Here is a 24,964-nt window from a genome sequence, read left to right on the forward strand (position 1 = left end):
TTGCAAAAATCACAAGATACAAGATCAATTAACTTTTTTTACACTACCAAATGAACAATCAAAATGAAAATATGAAATGTAATCATATTAGAAACAAGATTAGGAAATAGGAATAGATTTAACAAAAAGCAAAGGACTCATATACTGAAAAACTACCAAATATTGCTGAGAGAAATCAAAGAAGATCTAAATAATGGGGTGGATATATGATGATCATGGATTAGAGTATTCCAAATTGTGAAAAAATATCCTTCCCAAATTGATCTATAGAATTAACACAGTCTCTATCAAAATATAATCATCCTATTTGCAGAAATGGATAAGGTGGTCTTAAATGGAAATTCAAAGGACACAGAATTGCTAAACATTTTTTAAAACGTAAGGAAAAAGTTGGCCAGGCGCGGTGGCTCACGCATGTGGTCCCAGCACTTTGGGAGGCCGAGGCAGGTGGATCATGAGGTAAAGAGATCGAGACCATCCTGGCCAACGTGGTGAAACCCCGTCTCTGCTAAAAATACAAAAATTAGCTGGGTGTGGTGGTGTGTGCCTGTAGTCCCAGTTACTTGTGAGGCTAAGGCAGGAGAATCACTTGAACCCATGAAGTGGAGGTTGCAGTGAGCCGAGATCATGCCATTGCACTCCAGCCTGTGGGACAGAGAGAGACTCCATCTCAAAAAATAAATAAATAAATACATAAAGAAAAATAAACATATTGATCACTTATTTTACCCAAGTTTACAATATTTATCATTAAAATACTTAATCACCACCTTTCATCCCCAGTATAAGCCATTATTTTCCTGTCTACAAAAAAAATGTACAGATGGGAAACTTTTATTTCTTTTTAAATAATATCCAAAATGTCAAGCATTATTTTTAAAATTCAATATAGTTCTAGAATACATACAAGTTTCTATAATAATTCTAAAACTATTTGTAAACTATTATAGAGGTAGCAATTATTTTCTTTACATTGCTATTTATAAAATTAAACACTATATAAAATTTGATTCTCAATTTACTACTGATATTAATAATTTAAAGTGCATTAATGCAGAGCTAAGGCAAAATTATCAATTCTTTTCTGTTAAAAATGTATTCCAAATTATTATTACAATCCCTCATTGCAAATATTAAGGGACATAAATAAATCAGAATATACTTACCAATTGTTTTTCAACTATAACATGCATTTCTATATACTTTGCAAAATCTTGCTGTGGCTGAAAAAATCCACAAATTTTACATCAAAATTACAGAATTACTTAAGTATTTTTAGTGCATGTCACTACTATTAATGAACTAAATATTGAAAAACACAATTTTGCATATAGAAATAAAACCAGATAATATAAGCAACACTAGATATCATAAAATCTTTTTCATCTATTTGTCACTTTTCTGTACCTAATCAATTATTTAATTTACTTGGGAAACAACTTTCCTCTATCTTCCATTCTCCATATTTTCATTGGTTCCAAGCTATTCATATTATTCTCTCTTTTACCAGGCCTGCCTTACAAGAGCTCCTGAAGGAAGCACTAAACATGGAAAGGAAAAACTGGTACCAGCCACTGCAAAAACATGCCAAATTGTAAAGACCATCAATGCTAGGAAGAAACTGCATCAATTAATGTGCAAAACAACCAGCTAAAATCATAATGACAGGATCAAATTCACACATAACACTATTAACCTTAAATGTAAATGGACTAAATGCTCCAATTAAAAGACACAGACTGGCAAATTGGATAAAGAGTCAAGACCCATCAGTGTGCTGTATTCAGGAGACCCATCTCATGTGCAGAGACAGACATAAGCTCAAAATAAAGGGATGTAGGAAGACCTACCAAGCAAACGGAAAACAAAAAAAAGCAGGGGTTGCAATCCTAGTCTCTGATAAAACAGACTTTAAACCAACAAAGATCAAAAGAGACAAAGAAGGCCATTACATAATGGTAAAGTGATCAATTCAACAAGAAGAGCTAACTATCCTAAATATATATGAGCCAAATACAGGAGCACCCAGATTCATAAAGCAAGTCCTTAGAGACTACAAAGAGACTTAGACTCCCACACAATAATAATGGGAGACTTTAACACCCCACTGTAAACATTAGACAGATCAAAGAGACAGAAAGTTAACAAGGATATTCAGGACTTGAACTCAGCTCTGCACCAAGTGGACCTAATAGACATCTACAGAACTCTCCACCCGAAATCAACAGAATATACATTCTTCTCAGCACCACATCGCACTTATTCCAAAATTGACCACATAGTTGGAAGTGAAGCACTCCTCAGCAAATGTAAAAGAACAGAAATTATAACAAACTCTCAGACCACAGTGCAATCAAATTAGAACTCAGGATTAAGAAACTCACTCAAAACCACTCAACTACATGGAAACTGAACAACCTGCTCCTGAATGACTACTGGGTACATAACGAAATGAAGGCAGAAATAAAGATGTTCTTTGAAATCAATGAGAACAAAGACACAACACACCAGAATCTCTGGGACACATTTAAAGCAGTGTGTAGAGGGAAATTTATAGCACTAAATGCCCACAAGAGAAAGCAGGAAAGATCTAAAATTGACACCCTAACATCACCATTAAAAGAACTAGAGAAGCAAGAGCAAACACATTCAAAACCTAGCAGAAGGCAAGAAATAACTAAGATCAGAGCAGAACTGAAGGAGATAGAGACCAAAAAAAAAACCCTTCAAAAAAATCAATGAATCCAGGAGCTGGTTTTTGGAAAAGATCACCAAAATTGATAGACCACTAGCAAGACTAATAAAGAAGAAAAGAGAGAAGAATCAAAAAGACACAATAAAAAATGATAAAGGGGATATCACCACCAATCCCACAGAAATACAAGCTACCATCAGAGAATACTATAAACACCTCTATGAAAATAAACTAGAAAATCTAGAAGAAATGGATAAATTCCTGGACACATACATCCTCCCAAGACTAAACCAAGAAGAAGTTGAATCCCTGAATAGACCAATAACAAGCTCTGAAATTGAGGCAATAATTAACCAAAATAAGTCCAGGACCAGATGGATTCACAGCCGAATTCTACCAGAGGTACAAAGAAGAGCTGGTACCATTCCTTCTGAAACTATTCCAATCAATAGAAAAAGAGGGAATCCTCCCTAACTCATTTTATGAGGCCAGCATCATCCTGATACCAAAGCCTGGGGCAGACACAACAAAAAAAGTAAATTTTAGACCAATATTCCTGAGGAACATCAATGCAAAAATCCTCAATAAAATCCTGGCAAACCAAATGCAGCAGCACATCAAAAAGCTTATCCACCACGATCAAGTTGGCTTCATCCCTGGGATGCAGGGCTGGTTCAACATATTGAAATCAATAAACGTAATCCAGCATATAAACAGAACCAAAGACAAAAACCACATGATTATCTCAACAGATGCAGAAAAGGCCTTCGACAAAATTCAACAGCCCTTCAGGCTAAAAACTCTCAATAAACTAGGTATTGATGGGACGTATCTCAAAATAATAAGAGCTATTTATGACAAACCCACAGCCAATGTCATACTGAATGGGCAAAAACTGGAAGCATTCCATTTGAAAACTGGCACAAGACAGGGATGTCCTCTCTCACCACTCCTATTCAACATATTGTTGGAAGTTCTGGGCAGGGCATTCAGGCAAGAGAAAGAAATAAAGCATATTCAATTAGGAAGAGGGGAAGTTAAATTGTCTCTGTTTGCAGATGACATGATTGTATATTTAGAAAACCACATCATCTCAGCCTAAAATCTCCTTAAGCTGATAAGCAACTTCAGCAAAGTCTCAGGATACAAAATCAATGTGCAAAAATCACAAGCATTCCTATACAATAACAGACAAACAGAGAGCCAAATCATGAGTGAACTCCCATTCACAATTGCTTCAAAGAGAATAAAATACCTAGGAATCCAACTTACCAGGGATGTGAAGGACCTCTTCAAGGAGAACTACAAACCACTGCTCAACGAAATAAAAGAGGACACAAACAAATGGAAGAACATTCCATGCTCATGGACAGGAAGAATCAATATTGTGAAAATGACCATACTGCTGAAGGTAATTTATGGATTCAATGCCATCCCCATCAAGCTACTAATGACTTTCTTCACAGAATTGGAAAAAACTACTTTAAAGTTCATATGGAACCAAAAATGAGCCGGCATAGCCAAGACAATCCTAAGCAAAAAGAACAAAGCTGGAGGCATCACACTACCTGACTTCAAACTATACTACAAGGCCACAGTAACCAAAACAGCATGGTACTGGTACCAAAACAGAGATATAGACCAATGGAACAGATCAGAGCCCTCAGAAATAGTACCGCACATCTACAACCATCTGATCTTTGACACACCCGACAAAAACAAGAAATGGGGAAAGGATTCCCTATTTAATAAATGGTGCTGGGAAAACTGGCTAGCCATATGTAGAAAGCTGAAACTGGATCCCTTCCTTACCTTATACAAAAATTAATTCAAGATGGATTAAAGACTTAAATGTTAGACCTAAAACCATAAAAACCCTAGAAGAAAACCTAGGCAATACCATTCAGGACATAGGCATGGGCAAAGACTTCATGACTAAAACACCAAAAGCAATGGCAACAAAAGCCAAAATTGTCAAATGGGACCTAATTAAAAACTAAAGCGCTTCTGCACAGCAAAAGAGACTACCATCAGAGTGAAGAGGCAACCTATAGAATGGGAGAAAAGTTTTACAATCTAACCATCTGACAAAGGGTTAATATCCAGAATCTACAAAGAACTTAAACAAATTTACAAGAAAAAATCAAACAACCCCATCAAAAAGTGGGTGAAGGATATGAACAGACACTTCTCAAAAGAAGACGTTTATGCAGCCAACAGACACATGAAAAAATGCTCATCATCACTGGCCATCAGAGAAATGCAAGTCAAAACTACAATGAGATACCATCTCACACCAGTTAGAATGGTGATCATTAAAAAATCAGGAAACAACAGGTGCTGGAGAGGATGTGGGGAAATAGGAACATTTTTACACTGTTGGTGGGACTATAAACTAGTTCAACACTTGTGGAAGACAGTGTGGCAATTCCTCAAGGATCTAGAACTAGAAATACCATTTGACCCAGCCATCCCATTACTGGGTATATACCCAAAGGATTATAAATCATGCTGCTATAAGGACACATGTACACATATGTTTATTGCAGCACTATTCACAATAGCAAAGACTTGGAACCAACCCAAATGTCCATCAATGACAGACTGGATAAAGAAAATCTGGCACATACACACCATGGAATACTATGTAGCCATAAAAAAGGATGAGTTCATGCCCTTTGTAGGGACATGGATGAAGCTGGAAACCATCATTCTGAGCAAACTATCACAAGGACAGAAAGCCAAACACCACATGTTCTCACTCAGAAGTGGGAATTAAACAATTAGAACACTTGGACGCAAGCTGGGGAACTTCACACAAGAGGGCCTGTTGTGGGGTTGCGGGCGGGGAGGGATAACATTAGGAGATACACCTAATGTAAATGACGAGTTAATGGGTGCAGCACACCAACATGGCACGTGTATACATATGTAAGAAAGCTGCACATTGTGCACATGTACCCTAGAACTTAAAGTATAATGAAAAATAAATAAATAAAATAAATATATGTAAATAAATGTGTGTGTTGAAAAGGTGGGCAGAAAAAAAAAAAGAAAAGAAAACTACACAGATGCATGAGAGAATGCCAGGAGCTGTGTGTGTTGAAAAGGTGGCCAGATGCCAATTTTAAAAATCCACAGGCCAGGCGTGGTGGCTCACACCTGTAATCCCAGCACTTTGGGAGGCCGAGGTGGGTGGATCACTTGAGGTCCAAGTGGTTCAAGACCAGCCTGGCCAACATGGCAAAACCCTGTCTCTACTAAAAATACAAAAAATTAGCTGGGCGTTGTGGCTCACACCTGTAATCACAGCTAGTCAGGAGGCTGAGGCAGGAGAATCGCTTGAACCTGTGAGGCAGAGGTTGCAGTGAGCCAAGATCACACCACTGCACTCCAGTCTGGGTGACAGAGTGAGACTCTGTCTCAGAAAAAAAAATCCGCAAAAGCCAAGCCATTTTATTAAGACAAAGTAGCCCTAAAAGGAGACAAAAGTGCTTACATATATGATGTTGAAAGAGGACTCCAAATTTAGGACAAAGGTTGCCTTGGCCAAATAAAGACTAAGGAATTGGATCTAGTCAGAAACATCAGAGAACTCACAGTATTACACTGATCCACTTGGCAATATGTATGAATTAAATATTCAGATTTAAAAATGTCAAAGGTCCTTGGTTAAGAATATTCAGGAAGTTGGAAGAAAAATGTAGGTGATTGATTTATCCATCAATAAATAGACAGATAGATAGATATGGGGTGTGTGGGTGCGGGTGTCCATGTATGTGTGTTTCAATCGAACAACCAACATGTCCTGTATTGAATTATCAACTCAGGAGAAAATTTGGACTGGGAGTGAATATCTGTAGCTCACAGTAGGTAAAGCCATAGAACTATATATATATATATATATATATATCATATATATATATCATATATATGATATATATGTTATGTATATTATATGTGATGATAACAAGCTCAAACATGAGATATAACTGAGCAAATATCAATATTTAAAATGTGAATGTATATGGAAAAGTCAGAAAATGTAAGAAAATGAGAAGCAAGAGACAGCATTATTGCAGAAAATAAGATAACTAGAAAGTTCTAGGGAATTTTTACTTTCACTCTTTAAAAATGTATCTCAATATTTCAAAAAGCCAATTTAACAATGGATCACCACTGATTATTTGTGGAGACAGAAACTGCATTTTTGTGAAATGAATAGTTAATGAGCTGTCAGGATGGATGGTTCCCCTTATTGTAATATAAAGCTGGTATGTGAAGAAATGGAAAGTGCTAGGTATATAATAGATTCTATTTTATTTCGTTTATTTTTAAATCTATTTTTAGTATTAAGGAGATATGATTATGTTCATATAATGAAGGAACTGTAGATGATAATTCAAAATATTACACATAATAAAATGATTAATGGAATAAGGTTATAGGATCTTTCTGTTTAGAATTATAAGGATGGAATTCAAGTGAGAGAAAACAATAGACACTCAAATTTAGGAATTAAATTTTTATGTTGGAAGTAGGTGGAGGATAAAATAAGGCTAGCAAATAAAATGAAATAGAATAGGAATACAGATGGTTGAGAACTGTGATTTCCCCATTGCTCTACATTTTCAGATGTTTCTTTGAATATGCTTATTTATTCATGTTTTGTAAGTGAACTTAATAATCAACTTGGCAAGCACTTCCTGGTAGAAGCTTCTTGGTATTTTGGGGAATGGGGCAGGGAATTACATGAAATTTTTAATCAAAACAAATGAATAACTTTATGACCTTTTAAATACAGCAGAAAGAATATTTAAATGATAATAATTTTTATTTCCAAAAGTGAGGACAGCATAAAACAGCATGAGGGAATGAACAGAATGAGAAAAGATATGAATTATTTAAAACAATAATGTGAGTAATAATAGTAGTAGTCCTATGAGGTGTATAATATGTATAAAAATAAAAACATATAATGATAGCACAAACTAGAACTTTTAAAGTTTTAAATCGTTCCACCACAATTAGATATCACTTCACACATAATAGGATGGCTATAATCAAAATGACTGGTAATAAATGTTGAAAAAAAAATGTGGAGGAGGTCAGACGCGGTGGCTCACATCTGTAATCCCAGCAGTTTGGGAGGCTGAGATGGGTGAATCACCTGAGGTCAGGAGTTCAAGACCAGCCTGGCCAACATGGTGAAACCCCATCTCAACTAAAAATGCAAAAAATTAGCCGAGCGTGGTGGTGTGCACCTCTAATACCAGCTACTCGGGAGGCTGAGGCAGGAGAATCACTTGAACCCGGGAGGTGGAGGTTGCAGTGAGCAGAGATCACACCATTGCACTCCAGCCTGGGCAACAAGAGTGAAACTGCATCTCAAAAAATAAAAAACAATAAATAAATAAATGTGGAGGAATTGGAACCCACAGATGTTGTTTCAGGAGATATAAAATTGTCAGCCACATTGGACAAATAATCTGGCAGCCACTCAAAAGGTGAAACACAGAGTCTGCCTATGACCTAGCAGTTCAAATCTTAGTAATTACCTAGAGAAATAAAAACATATATCCACATAAAACATATATTAATGTTCCTAGCAATATTATAATATTTAAAAAGTAGAAACAACCAATTTGTTCATCAGCTTATGACTATATGACTTACGAGTGGTATATTTATACCCAGGCACATGTTATTCAGCCATAAATATAAAAGAGGTACTGATGAGCTTTGACCACCTTATAAGTGAAAGAAGTCACAAAAGATATTGTAAGATGCCAGTTATATGAAATATCTTGAAAAGGCAAGTCTATATCTATGACAATAGATTTGTAGTTTCCTGGGAAGACAGGAGAATGAAGAATGACTGCCATGGTTATAAAGTTTCTTTGTAGGGCATACAGTCTCTGTCACAACTATTCAAGTTTGCCACCATAATATGAAAGTATACATAAACAATATATAGAATAGCAGTAATAGATGTTATTTATACAAACAGCCTGTGGGCCAGATTTGGCCTGAGGGCCATAGTTTGTCAACTTCTAATTAGACTAGCCACTAAAATTATTATGTTGTAAAAATTGTTTTGTATTCATAGACTATATAAGAGCAAAATATATGAAACAATATATAATGTAAAAGCTCATTAGAGGAGAAAAATAAAAATACTTGATTAATAAAAAAGATGTAACATCATGATTAAATCCTTGAAAAAAATAAATAGATTAGATATAAAAGAAGAAAGAATAAAGGAATAAGGAACATATAAGACAAATAAGAAATGACAAAGTGGTAGATTAAATCTAAATTATGTAAGTGTGTGCATTAAAAGTAGATGCAATAAATAACCTTGGCAACTAGAAAAGTTGAGCTCATAGAAGTAGAGAGTGACATTGTGGTCATGAGAGGATAGGAAGGGTCAGGGGAGGAACGGATGGGGAAAGGTTGGCTATTGGTTACAAAAGTACAGCTAGATAGAAGGAGTAAGTTCTAGTGTTCTGTAGCACCATAGGGTGACTATAGTTAACAATAATTTATTGTATGTTTTCAAGTAGCTTAAAGAGGCAATTTTGAATGTTCCCAACATAAACAAATGATAAATGTTTAAAGTAATAAATAAGCTAATTACCCTGATTTGATCATTACACCTTTTATTCAAGTATCAAAATATCATTTGTATCCCATAAGTGTGATTATTATCTGTCAGTTAAAAATAAAATTGTCAGATGTGATTTAAAATGTTTAAAAACTTAGTAACATGTGCTTTAAAAGAGATACACTTTAATTAAAATATTATTAGCTACTCTGACCACACAAAAAAGAAAATATTTAAATTAATAAAATCAGAAATGAAAAAGAAGATTACTAAAAATCGTACCGATATTTAAAGACCTATAAGGGAGTCCTACAAACAACAATATGCCAAGAAATAAATAGATAAAATAGAAAAACCTCTATAGACACACAAACTACCTAAATTGACTCCAAAAGAAATTAGAAAATTATAATAGACTTGAGAAAAAATTTAATTACTAATAAAAATCCTTCCCTAAAAATGTCCAATCCCAGATGGATTTTACAGATGTTGAAATAATTAAATCAATCCTCCACAAAGTCTTCCAGAATAGAGGAGACAACACTTCCCAACTCATTTCGTGAAGTTTGTAACACCCTGATACCAAAGACAGAGAAAAATATCATATGAAAACAAGTCTGCACAGCAATATTCTTTATAAATATAAATGAAAAAAATCTTCAAAATTATGCCAGCAAACTGAACCCAGCGATACATAAAAAGAATTATGCACTATAACAAAGAGAGACTGGATACAAGGTTAGTTTAATAATCAAAAGTCAATTAATGCACTACACCACATTAACAAAATAACGATAAAAATGAAATTATTATCTCAACAGACGTTGCAGAACAAAAATATCTGACAAAATCCAACAACCCTTAATGACAAAACAAAAATCATTAACAAACTAACACTGGATGAAACCTTCTTTAACCTGATAAAGGGCACCTGTGAAAAAATTACAAATAACATTATGCTTAAGGGTGACAGACTGAATCTTTTCTCCCTAAGATTGGGAAAAGATGAGAACATCTCTTTTCACCTATTCTATTCAACATTATATTGGAACTAGTAATCAGGACAATTAAGTAAGAAAAAGGAAATTTGAGATATCCTAGTCTGAAAGAAACAAGATAAACTATCTTTATTCAAGATGGCATGACCATGTACATAAAAAGTCATGGAGCTCAATAGAAAACTAATAAACAAGTTTGCCAAGTTCACAGACTACAAAACCAATATGGAAAATTCACTAATTACCAAATACTAATAATGAGAAATCCAAACTGATATAAAATTTAAATAACATCTAAAATAATAACACTTCTATAAATAACAAAAGAATCTTTACTGAAGACTTAGACTTAAATATATAAAACATTGCAGAAATAAATTAAAGAATATCTAAAAAATAAAAGCTACTTACTGCTCATGGATAGAGTTAATATTGTTAATATAGCAACATTCCTCAGGTTTATCTACAGATTTAACACAATCCCGGGTGCCATTTTATGGAAATTAAAAGTAAATAAATTTTAAAATATGTTTGGAAATGCATAGTAGCCAGAATAACCAAAAGAATCTTGGAAAATAAGAATATTGAAGGATGTACACTTACCAATTCCAAATCTTACTACAAAAATACAGTAGTAAAGAAAACATGGTAGTGGCATTAGAGTAGACATAAAGATTAATGGACTATAATTTTAAGTCTGGTAATAATACTTAACATTTATTGTCAACTGATCTTTGAAAAAAAATCAAGAATGTTCAATGAGGAAAAAATAATCTCTTCAACAAATGGTGTGAGGACAGCTGGATATTGATATGAAAAAAAACCAATTTGAATTTCTACCTCATCCAATACAAAATATTAAAGTGTATCATATATCAAAATGAGATTAAAGAATAAAACATTTAGAAGAAACATAAGAATAAATGATGTGATATTGGTGTGATGATTAATTTTACCTGTAAACTTGGCTGGGCCACTGTGCCCAGATATTAGGTCAAACATTACCCTGGATGCCTCTGTGAAGGTGCCTTTTAGACGAAATTAACATTTAAGTTGGTAAAGCTCTAGTAAAGCACATTACTCTTCATTATGTGGGTGAACCTCATCCAATCAGTTAAAGCCTTTTTTAGAAAACAGAGTATTTCCTAAACAAAAGGGAATTCTGCCAGCAGACTATGTTGGTCTTAAACTGCAAATCTTCCTTGGATAACCAGCCTGCCCACTTACCCTGTAGATTTTGGATTTACCAAGCCTTCACAATCATCTGAGTCAATTCCATAAAATCTCTCTCTCCCTCTCTCTGTATGTACACAAACACACACATGTATATCTCCTGTTGGTTTTCTATTTCTCTGGAGAACCCTGATATAGATGTTGGTACCAGGAATGAGGTACCAAGAAAACAGAATCTTAAGGGGACATCTTCTGAATTGGTGCTGGGGTTTTGGGAATTTGCCTTCTACTTTGATTAGATTTAAAGACAATTCTATAGAGAGAAGATAGTTCATGGCATGATGTAGCAATAAAGACAGGCAAAATATTACCACTGAATACTTCTGATCAAACACTTACGAAGGCAAGGGTCTTGGTGACCATGTATGTGATACTTTTGAATATTTTTGTCAAACTAGCAAATATAATGAGATTGGTTGCTCCTAATGTTGCTGGACAAAGTGGAGAAAGAAGAGAATAAGTTTAAGTATTTGAATTACCATCTCAAGCGATGCATAAATTACCCAAAAGCTTATTTGTGTGTCTTGAAATAAATTTTTATATCCCATAGCCACAGAGCTGAGATTACTGAAAACCAAACCCAGAATCTTATCCTGTCAGTGGATGAATTACAGTGCAAACTGAATTCCTAACCTCCCATGGTACTGCCATCAAAGAGAAAGCATTGAGTGGGAAGCAGTGGGATCCTGAAAACTGGAATGGGAACCTAGAGAAGGACCTTAATGAAGCTGGGGCTATAAAACTCCTAAATGCTGGTGAATCTTGTTTGCTAGTAGAAGCAACCTCTCTCTCACTTTCTGAGGAAATTAAATAACCCTGAATCCCCTGAGAAAAATATAATGACCTCCCCTGAGGCAGTTCCCTTACAAGATAGGGGTGACTCTCCTCAGAACCCTAGATATGTATCTTCATTGTTTATGTGGATGGCATTTGTGTTTGTTACACCAGAATTTTAACATAATGGCTATGGGGAAGGAGTGCATCTGCTGACAATAAAGGTCTAGATTACAGAAAAAGATGCCACTAACAGTTGAAAATGTCATGATTGGAGATCTGGAAAATTACAAAACTAGTTTTAAGGCTTAATGATATAAGTCATGAAGTTTCTGGTACATGTATCCATACATGTGGCTATATGTTTTGGATTTTATGGGTGTGTAAATATGTAATTTATCAACTATAAATTTCAGTGCTTACATTGCTGTATAGTAATAACCATAGAGTTTGTTCAATTAATCACCTACCTCTACGCTTTGTAATTTAAAGGACAGATCTCTTGATTCTGTATCCTTCTCATTATATAAGGAAACATCTGCTTTCTTATGTTTTACTTGGTAAATTACATGTTCAAAGCCAACTGAAGACTCCAGGGGTTTTATTCCATAACTAACATTTTCAAACTGTAGTAAGCCCCTAAAAATTTCAAAAAAAAATTAATAAGTAAAATAACGCCTTGTGGAAAAGCCCATAAAATGCCACTTAGCATTATTTTTTCATGGTGTGCAGATTATTTTTACCCTGAATCTAAGGTGATAAAATAGGAGAAAGTCACTGGGTATCCACACACTTACTGAGTGACACCCCATAGTAATGCTATTAGCATTTGCCTAGCTATTAATATTTCATGGCTTCCAAATATATTTAAAAAATCATAATCCTGCATAAGGGCAGGAGCCATCATAAGTATTTCCATACCATGCTTTGTGAGTGGCAGTTTTCCACAATAGTCATGCCACACTTTAGAACCACTGAATATTATGTTAAAATGTTTAAAATAATTTTGAAGTAAATATTTTATTTTGTAATTCATAAAACAGTAAATTACAACCTGAGTCCAGTACATGTGCTAACCATCACCACAGATTTTGGATAACCTTCAATATACCCTTGGTAGTGGCAGAAATTCTGAAAGATAAAATACACATATCTCCATTAGAATGGTTTGTGTTACAGATACAATTTTCAAATATGTAAAACATATATGTGTTTTGTTTTTATGCATCAAACACTCATGTTTCAAAAATGGATTTATAATGTTATTAGATGAGCATATGGCTTGGTTTTCCAAAGTACTCCCCACAGATTTATAAAAAATGAGTGTATTTTCATATTTCTATAGGTTTTAAATTAAGCATGACATTCTCAGTTGCTAGAGTGAGGTAAACATCATCAAAACTTATATTTTTCATACTTTTCTGACAATGTTGCATGGTAGATAAGCAAAGTTAATTTTTAATTCCATCAAAATGTTTTCATTTGCAAATTTCACCTGGAATTTGTATTTACTTTTGCTTTATAGTTCATCTTTCTACTGTGATACCTAAAATCTTAGTTTGTACCACTTTCCAAATACCATACTTCATGGACTCAATACACTGTATTTCTATTTCCATCTTATTTAGAAATTTATGTGAAAATATTTGTGCTTTTATTTTTATCACCAATTGGGGTATACTTCATACTTTATATAATGAAGGTAAAAATATCTTGAACATTCCACAGCTTTTATCTTCTTCCTTCCAAATGTGGTTTATAATATCCAGATTGATAACATTTCTAATTCTGTGGAGTATCAGGAAGTTACATCAACCTTAAACACAGGATGACATTGAGAAACTTAGAAATGAAAGAATAAGTCATTTTTAAGTCACATAGGATAAAATTTTCATGGAAGAATCAAAAAGCTTCACTTATTACCCAATATCCTTTCGCAGTTTATTTTTATTTTTTATTTTTATCAGTCAGTTTTGCATCATTTGCCTTCACTCTAATATCTTCTTGTTCAATATTACATTTGCACTTGAAAAGTGTGTGTATACACTTGATATATTTGCTGAATTTCTTTCTACTTCATTTAGAAGTTTACAAAGTTTCTTTCTACTTTATTATTGGAAGAGAAATGTTTAAATCTTCAAATATAAGTATTATTTGTCTATTTCTTTCATTTCCATCAATTATGCCTTCCATAATTTGAGGATTTGAGGTCTGTTTTTGTTTTGTTTTGTTTTTTGTTTTTTGCTTTTTATGATGGAGTCTTGCTCTGTCGCCAGGCTGGTGTGCAGGGGCGTGATCTTGGCTCACTGCAATCTCCTCCACCTGGGTTCCAGTGATTCTCCTGCCTCAGCCTCCTGAGTAGCTGGGACTACAGGCACATGCTGCCATGCCCAGCTAATTTTTGTATTTTTAGTACAGACGGGGTTTCACCATTTTGGTCAGGATGGTCTCCATCTCTTGACCTCATGATCCGCCCGCGTTGGCCTCCCAAAGTTCTGGGATTACTGGTGTGAGCCACCACACCCGGCCTGAGGTCTGTTTTTATGTGCACACACATTTTAGATTGTTTAAGCATCCTGGTAATTTTACCTTTTAATTATGATGACTATCTGTTTGTCCTGGAGAGATCACAAAATCCAGGACAATGATGAATGGCTTACACTTGTCCTACTCTGGATGCAGGGAACAAACTCTTTCCTGGTTTAGCTGGCTGATTTTTTTTCTTTTGTAGATAAGTCTTTATTTATCAAGATAATATGACTTTAGGAATGGGAATCATGTGTGGACTTAAGAAAAATAAATAATCCAATAAATACACCTGTTCCCAACCGAATTTAATGAGCTTTTTCCTAGGATAGAGGTAGGCCTGCAACCTTGGCAAACACAATTTATTTTCAAGGCAGCATGTTTTTACTACATTTGAGATCAACATGCAACTACTTACCACATTCAGATTGTGATGCTTTGAATGCTTTGTAGCATTCTTGCTTGTTTTTTTTTTTTAACTGTACATTTATCTTTCATGGTTACCTCTTGGGAGGTAGGAAGCAGAGTTATGTATGGAAGAATGATACAAAATAAAGGTGTGGGATATTGTGATCTCCTGTGCCTCTGTCTTGGATTCTCACTCTATCTTCTGTCCTCTCTCTCATGCATGCAAATACAAACACACATACGCACACACACATATGTATGTGTGTGTATAACACTATGTAACAGTATATTAGTTATATATTTATATAGACTACTCTATAACTGACTCATAGAGTTGTGTACTCTCTTGGGCAAAACTTAAAGCAACTAACCATATCTATTACTTCTTCTGTTGAAATCCTAGCCTCTCTAAAAATGCTTTACTTTCAAAACACTTGATTGAGTCGCTATATAGAAATCAAGAACAACAAATGGAAAACACAACAGCAATTAGTAGAGCAGGGCTGAGGTTAAAAAACGAAAGAACAGAGGCCGGGTGCAGTGACTCACTGCTGTAATCCCAGCACTTTGGGAGGCCAAGGCAGGTGGATCACCTGAGGTCGAGAGTTCGACACCAGCCTGACCAACATGGAGAAACCCTGTCTCTACTAAAAATACAAAATTAGCCGGGCATGGTGACACATGCCTGTAATCCCAGCTACTTGGGAGGCTGAGGCAGAAGAATCACTTGAACCCAGGAGGCGGAGGTTGCGGTGAGCTGAGATCGCGCCATTGCACTCCAGCCTGAGTGAAACTCCATCTCAAAAAAAAAAAAAAAAAAAAAGAACATTTCAGGCATGACCAATCCCGGCAATTTTATTCACTCTTCTTTATTATTTTTATAACAAATTATAGACAACATTAAATTAAGCTCTACATGTTCCAAATAGATGAAAATTTAATATACTCCTAAACGTGTGTGAAACTTCATGTGTACTTATTCGGTCCTTGAACATACTTCAAAGAAGATTAGATTCTTATTTTCTCCTCAGATTTAGCTTTCTTGATACAAGTCATGGTTTTTCATTTTACATATTTCACAACATATTTAGTCCCTATCACCTCAGGCACATAAGCCCTTAGCATGTGTCTAAATAGTTTAGAAACACTACAATCATGTCTTTTTAGTTAATCATCTGTTTACTAGGGCTAACTCAGTACATCAGTATACATCATCAACAGGAAAACATTAAACTTATGCCAAGAAGCCATGAGCCAACACTTTAGACTCTAATAACATGTGGACACTAAATAAGGTGATCATAGACACTCACATGACAAAAATAAAAGAGATCATAAAAAACATACCTGAAAATCTTGGTCAAGTGGTTTCATAATTCCTGTGCCACTATAACTGTAAACTCTAAAATTATGGGGTAAAAAGTTTCTGTAACATAAAGATAAAATGGAAAAATTTGATTCTTAAACTTTTGTTTTGAAACATTTATTTTATTAATTATAGACAGGTAGGTTGACACAGAAAGAGCAAGAGAAACAGAGGGATATTTTCTAAATATATGGATTTTGTTCTAAATTTTACTCAAACATCTTAGACTTCACTCACTCTATTGTTACTCTGTCCTCCTAGCTGTTTCCCAAACACAACAGGCAAGCTTGGACCTCAGGATATTTGTTCCATTTTGTTGGCCATTCCTGGAAAGTTCTTCAACATAGTTCATTGTTCTCCATCTACTTCAAGTCTTTGCTTATACATCAACTTCCCACTGAGGTTTATCTTGAAAATTTTATTTAAAATGTCAACTTGTTCAATCACCAAAGCATAGGATTTTTAAACCATACTCTAAATTTGCTCTATAGTTTTTGCCCAAGCATATATTACCTTCTCACATTCTTTCTACTCTATTTATTTATTATATAATATTCATCTCATTTGATGATAATATAAACTCAGAGATTTGCATCTATGTTGTTACTAATACTAATGCACCCCAAGCATTAGTATTGTTTGCCAAAGTTACATAAAAAGTGAAGCTAATCTCAGAAGATCAGAGCATTTTTGTTTCGAAATTGATGACACAGTATCAAAAAGCTTTATGTAAATTAAGTAGGATAAAGGGAAATAAAAGTCAGATATAAATATATCATCAAAAGAAAAAAAAAAACTAACAAAAGCCCAGATAAACTTTAAAGATCTTTAAAGTTTCAAGGAAAAAGAATTCTACTTTTGAAGAAACAAATAATTCTTAATAAACCAATTAACAAATAATACAGCTACTTCATCAATAGAAAAGGAAAAAAAAAGTCAGAAAACAATGGAATGATGATTTAAAAGGCAAACGACATCTTTTTCAAAGACATCTTAGAATTTATTCCAGCAAAAATTTATAAGAATATAGTTAAGTTGTTCCATATGAATTTTAGCATTGTTTTTTATTTACATTTCTGTGAAAAATGTCATTAGAATTTTGAGAGGGTTTGCACTGAATCTGTAGATTGCTTTGGGTATTATGGACATTTTAGCAATATTTATTTTTCCAGTTCATGAACATGCTTTATCTTTCTATTTATTTGCTGTTTTCCTTCATTTCTTTTAAGAATGTTTTATAGTTTTCAATGCACAGATCTTTTACCTCCTTCGTTAAATTTGTCTAAATAGCCAAAACGAGCTTGACCAAAATGAACACAGCTAGAGGCATCATACTACTTGACTTCAAACTATACTGTATAGCCATAGTAACCAAAAGAGCATAGTACTGGTATAAAAATAGATATATAGACCAATGGAACAATATAGATATAAGAGAAATCAACAGTCAGTTGGTGTTTGACAAAATTGTCAAGAAGACACAATGGGGAAATCACATAGAGAAAACTGGACACCCACATGCAGAAAAACAAAATTGCATCGTTTCACACACCATATTAAAAAAGCACTCAAGGCCAGGAGCAGTGGCTCACGCCTGTAATCCCAGCACTTTGGAAAGCCGAGGCGGGTAGATCACGAGGTCGGGAGATTGAGACCATCCTGGTTAAAATGGTGAAACCCCGACTCTACTAAAAATGCAAAAAATTAGCCAGGCATGGTGGTGGGCGCCTGTAGTCCCAGCTACTTGGGAGGCTGAGGCAGGAGAATGGCGTGAACCCGGGAGGCAGAGCTTGCAGTGAGCCGAGACAGCGCCACTGCACTCCAGCCTGGGCTACAGAGCGAGAAAAACAAAAACAAAAACAAAAACAAACTCAAAATGGATTAAAACTTAACCATAATAGTTATGATGCTAAAACTACTAGAAGAAAGCATAGAGGAAATGCTTGACATTGGTCTGGGTGATGATTTTTTGGATATGACTACAAAAGCACAGGTAACAAAAACAAAACTAGACAAAAACTAGACAAATGGGAGTACACAAAATTTAGAAGTTTCTGTACAGCAAAGCAAACACCACCACAAAGAGACAACCTAAAGAATGGGAGAAAAGATTTGCCAACTATACATCTAATAAGGGGTCAAAATCCAAAATGTATAGGAACACAAACAACTCAGAAAAAAAAAATTGAAAATGAGCAAAATACCTAAATAGACTTTCTCAAAAGAAGACATACATATGGCCAAGAGGTATATGAAAAACTTCTCATTCTCACTAATCATCAGAAAAATGTATATCAAAACCACCATGGGATAACACCTTACTCCTGTTTGATTGGCTATTATCAAAAAGACAGAGGAGAACAAGTGTTGGCAAGGACATAGAGAAAGGGGAACACTTCCACAATGTTGGTGGAAATGTAAATTAGTACAACCATTATGGAAAATAATAAGGAGGTTTCTCAAAATGTTAAAAATAGAACTACTGTATGATTCAGCCGTCCCTTTACTGGGCATATATCCAAAGCAAATAAAATTAGTATGTTGAAGAGATATCTGTAATAAACATCTCCCAGGTTTATTGCAGTAGAACTCACAACAGTCAAGATATGGAATCAAGCTTAAGTTTCCATCAATGGACAAATGGATAAAGAAAATGTAGTATATATGCACAATGGAATACTAGGCAGTCATAAAAACAAAAGAAATTCTTTCATTTGCTACAGGCTGGATGAATCTGGAGGGCATTACATAAAGCAAAATAAGCCAAGTTTAGAAAGAAAAATATTGCCTGATCTCATTTATATGGAGAGTCTAAAAAATTCAAACTCATAGAAGCAGAGAGTAGAATGATGGTTTTTAGGGGCTGAGAGTGGGAAAATGGGAGATGATGGTTAAAGATAAGAAAGTTTCATTTAGAAGGAATAAACTCTGGAGAGCTTTTGTACAACAAGTTGACTGTAGTTAGTAATGTTTTATACTTGAAAATTGCTAAGGGATTAGATCTCAAGTATTCTTAACCTCAAAAAAGGTAAGTATTTGAATTGATGAATATGTTAATTAGCTTAGTCATTTCACAATGTATACATATCTAAAAATATGTTGCAAACTGTTTATATATAATTTTTTCTGTCAATTAGACCTTTATATAGCTGGAAGGGGAAGAATATGATTAAATAAAGATTTAATGACAAATAAAAACATATATAATTTAAAACAAGCAGTCTTATAATAGAAATATATTAAGAATTCCTGAGATATATCAAAATTAGCTCCAGATAGAAGCACAGAAATGTAGGGAGAACTAAAGATCACCAGAATTGGTAAATTTTGGTTAAATTAAAATGAATACTGACTTTATAAAAAATAGTAATACTTCATGGGGATTTAAAAATATACAGGTTTGTGATGTGTGGAAAAAAATAATGAATGGGAAGCAGAGGGTAAAGGGTGTTAGAGATTTAAGGATCTAAAAACATATGGTAATTGGTAGGAGGACTAATCTGTAATAGATTCAATTACTCAAGAGTTGATATGTTAACGTAGAGAAACTACTAAAAGAATGTATAACAAAGAATTTAATTGAGGAATAATGTATAATATAAATTAGTAGATTCAATCGGATAGAGGCAATGAAGAAAAAAGAGGAATATAAAACAAAAGATAAAACAGAAAAAATAATGTTTCCAAAATCATGTGAAAATTTAAACAATCAAGAAGAGTAAGCACACCTTAAAACTGAAGGACAAGTCTGGTTATAAACACCTATTATAAAGTCATAGTAATTAAAACTATGACATTTGGACTGATAAATAGACAGGGTCTAAGAATGAGCATTTAAACAAAGAGAAGAGAACAAAGAATCCAGAGACTTCTTTATATACAGTCATTTAATTTATAAAAAAAGATTACATTACAGTGCAGTGAAGAAATATCATTTTTAAATTGTGCTGGGTCTACTGGATGCTAATTTGAAAGAAAAATAATTGCCAAAACATCTATGATGAGGAAAAAGGTGAAAAGGCTTTATCTTTAGGCTATCAAGATTTATCATAAATAGACAAATAGACCAAAAAGTTTAATCAAGAGCTTGGAAACAGATAAAACCATATATAAATGTATAATATATAACCATCATCACACAGAAGACATGTACAGAAAGATAGAAGATTCAATAAAGCTATTGAAACATTTGAAAAATCATACAGAAAAACTAAATTGGTTGTCTACCTTATAGCATATTCAAAAGCCAATTTCTGTTTCAACAAAGACCTGAATGGGAAAGGCAAAACTAAAAATATTTTGGAGGATTATATAAGATTTAGTCATGGCCTTTGAGTAAGAAAGGGTTTCTTATACAAGATACAAATATAACTTACCATAATGGAAGAATTATCTTTACCAAATACCATAAGTGTGAAAACACAAGGAGAGAAAAGGTCAGATTAGAAATATCTTTTGACAAAGAACAAATGTCTTAAACAGGCACTTCACAGGGGAGAAATTCCATATGGCTAACTGCTGTATTTAAAAAGTTAGAGAAATTATTTACAGTTGGAGAAATACATATTAAATTACTTACAGTTAGAGAAGTTATTTACAGTTAGAGAAATACATATCAAATCACAGTAGGACATAAGTATATAATTATAAGCATTTAAAACTTAAAACATCTACCACTATTAATAGAATATATAATTCAGAGGAGTGAGTAAATTAGTATAATACTTTGGAGGAAATGTATGGTAATTATGAAAGTGCATGTAACTTAACCCATCAGTATGCTGTTAGTCATATGTCCTATAAAATCTTGTGCATAGGCCCAAAATAATATACATTTTAACATAACCAAACTAGACAGAAACAAAATGTTCAAAATAAGATGAAATAAATTGTTGTATAATCATGAAATTGGATGCTATACAGTAATAAAAATGAATAGCTTGGAATTACTTGCGACAACATTGAAAAACCTCACGAACACTAATTTGAGTGACTAAAACTAGAAAAATCATCATAATTCATTTATTTAGAGTTAGAAAAAAGACAAAAAGAAACCACATTAGCTAGGATAATAAATTCTAAATAAAATCAGAGAAATGGATATCACAACAATCCAGAAAAGTAGTGAGAAGGACTGAGGGGCTATTATAGCAAATGAAAAACAGCACAACTTCTTGAGTGCAGTCAATATATGTGTAAAGTCAGAGAGTTACATAAATATTCACTTCACGACACTTATTTAACTGCATAAACATATTTTATATTTTAATGTATGCCAATTTTATTATGCAATGAACATTTAAAAATTTTGAAGATAATTGACAGTGATTTTTGTGACACAAAGGAGACCTATTTCCCAGTTTCCATCACCACTCTTGATATTGAAATGACAGATGAACAATAATAATTTTCAAATACAGGACTACACTATAAATAATGGGGTAATAAACTGGCCCATAGGTCAAATCCAGCTGATAGATTGTTTTTGAAAATGAAGTGGTATTGCAAAATAACCACACCCATCATTTGCATACTGTTTATGGCTGCTTTTACAACAGCAAGTAGTTGCAAGAGAGTATATAGAGCTTGGAGTCTAAAATATTTACTGTCTTCCCTTTGCCAAAAAATTTCCTGATTTGATTGTATTATAGGGTTAATTGGAATGATCAAAGCAATAGAAACAAAGGCTGGTACCACAGCTGAAAGAGTGAGCAGGTGAAGCTGTGCAAAGTAAGATGGATTCTGGATCAGAATCATACCTTAAGAACAGGTGGTTTAATGTCCTCTGGTCATTAGCATGAGAACACATTATTTACGACAATAGTCGCAAGCATCAGAACACATTGATGTGAGCATTTAAATGAAAGGAATAGAGCTAGAAATTTCCTCTGCAAGTTGCTAATAGAAACGAAAAAAAAATCAATACCTGCTTCTGTCATCTCAGTGTTTGTTTCATCCCAGAATTTATATTTTGAAATCTAATCACCAATGTGATGGTTTTAGGAGGTGATACTTTAGAGAGATGATCAGGCCACAAGGCTGGAACCCTTATGAATGGGATTAGTGTCCTTATGAAAGAGATCTCAGAGAGTTGACCTGCTCCTTCTACTGTATGAGGGCACAGCATGAAGGAGACATTTAAGAACCAGGAAATGAGCCTTCACCAGACACTGAATCTGCCAGTGCCTCACTCTTGGACTTCCCAGCCTCTAGAACTATAAGAAATAAATCTCTGTTATTTGTAAGCTACCCAGTCTATGGTATTAATATTTTGTTATAGCAGCCCAAACAGACTAAGACACCTGCTGTACAGAGACCCTGGACAAAAGGATGCTACCCAATACTGACTGAGGCAGAAACAGCATCACATGCAGAAATGAAAACTCTAAACTATATCTCAGGCAGATGTGAAATGGATTCCAAGCAGCCCTATTAGTACGGAACCCTGAGCTGATAAAGTGTAAACTTTTGACTCAGCTAATTGTCGTGGCAGGAAACAAGCAAAAGCATCCATAAAACCACCCCCGAAGAGAGGCCTCCACAACACAAAAAAGATTAGAGGATGGTGGAAGATAAAGTTCACTCAAACGAGCTCATCAATGATAGTTCCAAACATATGGAAAAGTCCAAAGCTTGAAAATTGGGAGAAATCATGTAGAAAAATAGCAATAATCAAGTAAACTATGAAACTTAAGAATAAAGAGGTTTTAACGTTGAAATGGATAAAAAACAGAGATAAAAAGCCATAAAAGATTTACAAAGCACAAATGTGTCACTTTGTACAGAAATCCTAACCATGAAAAATATAGTCATTGAAAAATATTCTTGAAGAGTAGATTAGACATACATAAAGAGTAAAATGGAAATCATCCAGAATAAAGCACAAAATCAGGAATAACAGGAAATGTGAATGAGTACATAGAAATATGTGATAGATAAGTGAGTCAAAAATTGCTAACTTGATTCACTAAAATTTATATTAAGAGGCCCCAATTTTAAATATACATTTAAAAGCATCCCAGGAAAGGTTAGCAGAGTGAGAAAAAACAATAATTAAACTTAAAAATTGATAAGAATCTCCATGATTGATGCAAGGATGTTAATTCTCAAATTGAAAATTCAGAGTCCTTAGAGATATAAACAAAAAGAAATCAATGACTACCATGTCATAGACAAACTACAGCATCTTAAAAGATATCAGAAGTACTCATTGGCTTGGTGTTACTCTAAATATCCTACTAATCTGGATCTCTTCTCAGATTTCTCAAGAACACCTTGTACAATGTCATAAAATTGGTTCCTGGTGTCCTTATTTTGTATATTTGAAAGCCCTCAGAGATGGTCATGTTGCCAGGAAAAGGCACAGTTTGGTGCTAGCTCTGCATACAGTCCAGGCCTCGTTGTCTTTTGAAAGTAAATATCGTTATCACCCTGAGTGTCTATAAACTGTTGGCCATGCCTGAAACTAACTAGTTACCAAGATAGCCTGGGTAGGGACTGACAGGGCTTGACATAGACCAATAACAATAGCCACTAAAGGCTTCAGTACTCCACCAGTGTGGGCTACCCAACAACACTTTATGTTGTCCCATCCCATAATATTATACACTTTATTCTCATCTGATGCAGGTAAAATGTAAAAACAATGAAAGCTTTGAATTTTACTTTTATTATACATTTGGTTATTCATTTCTAAAATGTTTGATTTGTAATATTCTATTTCTTACTACTTTATTGATATTTTACAATAATGTTTTGAGTGTTTTTGAGCCAAGAGTTTTTTGGCAACTGCTCTTGAATTTACAAATATCTGGTGATTCTCTGATGAAGGCTTTGTAATTACATTCTAATTTTATTGTGCTAGTCACTGAGGATATGGTTACTATTCAAACGATTTTTTTATTTTAGTATGTGATTTTTTTTCTTAAGTACCTTTTCACCGCTTGTGTGCAAGAAAATAACCACATTATTTGTAAGGTATATAGTATGTGATTCATCCATTACATCACCATAAATTGTACTGTATATTCTATACATTTTTTTCTAGTAGAAAAAAGAGCTTAAGAAATCAACTGTTATGCTTACATTTTAATTCAGATATTCTATGTCTAATTACACTTTACATATTTTGATCTATATTAAACATTTATAAATACTGTATCTGTGATGCAGAAAGTAATTTCAGAGGATGCTTTACTATTGGTCACTGACTTGCTCTCAGTCTCATCACTTGGCATTCTAAAGTAACAACTGTTGGTGGGATTCTACGTCAGTTTGCTCTATGTATTTCTTGCAGAAGGCAGCACTTTTTTTCTTCAGAAAAAAGTAATTTTGAGTCTTTTTTTAATGTTATTTCT

At 33.9% G+C, this 24,964-nt stretch overlaps 1 protein-coding gene across 3 annotated transcripts in view; it reads right to left on the reverse strand.

Moving 5' to 3' along the window:
* The window catches only part of ADAM2 (ADAM metallopeptidase domain 2), a 96,400-nt gene that overhangs the window by 65,700 nt on the left and 5,736 nt on the right, over window positions 1-24,964 (reverse strand). For 2 of the 3 annotated variants that reach the window (XM_055116499.2, XM_003823309.4), the window contains exons 4-7: window positions 16,589-16,667; window positions 13,362-13,438; window positions 12,778-12,946; window positions 1,167-1,223 (exon numbers count right to left, since the gene is read on the reverse strand). In XM_055116499.2, the coding sequence (XP_054972474.2) occupies window positions 1,167-1,223; window positions 12,778-12,946; window positions 13,362-13,438; window positions 16,589-16,667 (382 nt within the window). The remainder of the gene's footprint in view (window positions 1-1,166; window positions 1,224-12,777; window positions 12,947-13,361; window positions 13,439-16,588; window positions 16,668-24,964) is intronic. The other variant, XM_055116500.2, reaches the window with a different exon arrangement.

Source organism: Pan paniscus, chromosome 7 (genome assembly GCF_029289425.2).
Source record: "Pan paniscus chromosome 7, NHGRI_mPanPan1-v2.0_pri, whole genome shotgun sequence".
NCBI classification, from domain to species: Eukaryota; Metazoa; Chordata; class Mammalia; order Primates; family Hominidae; genus Pan; species Pan paniscus.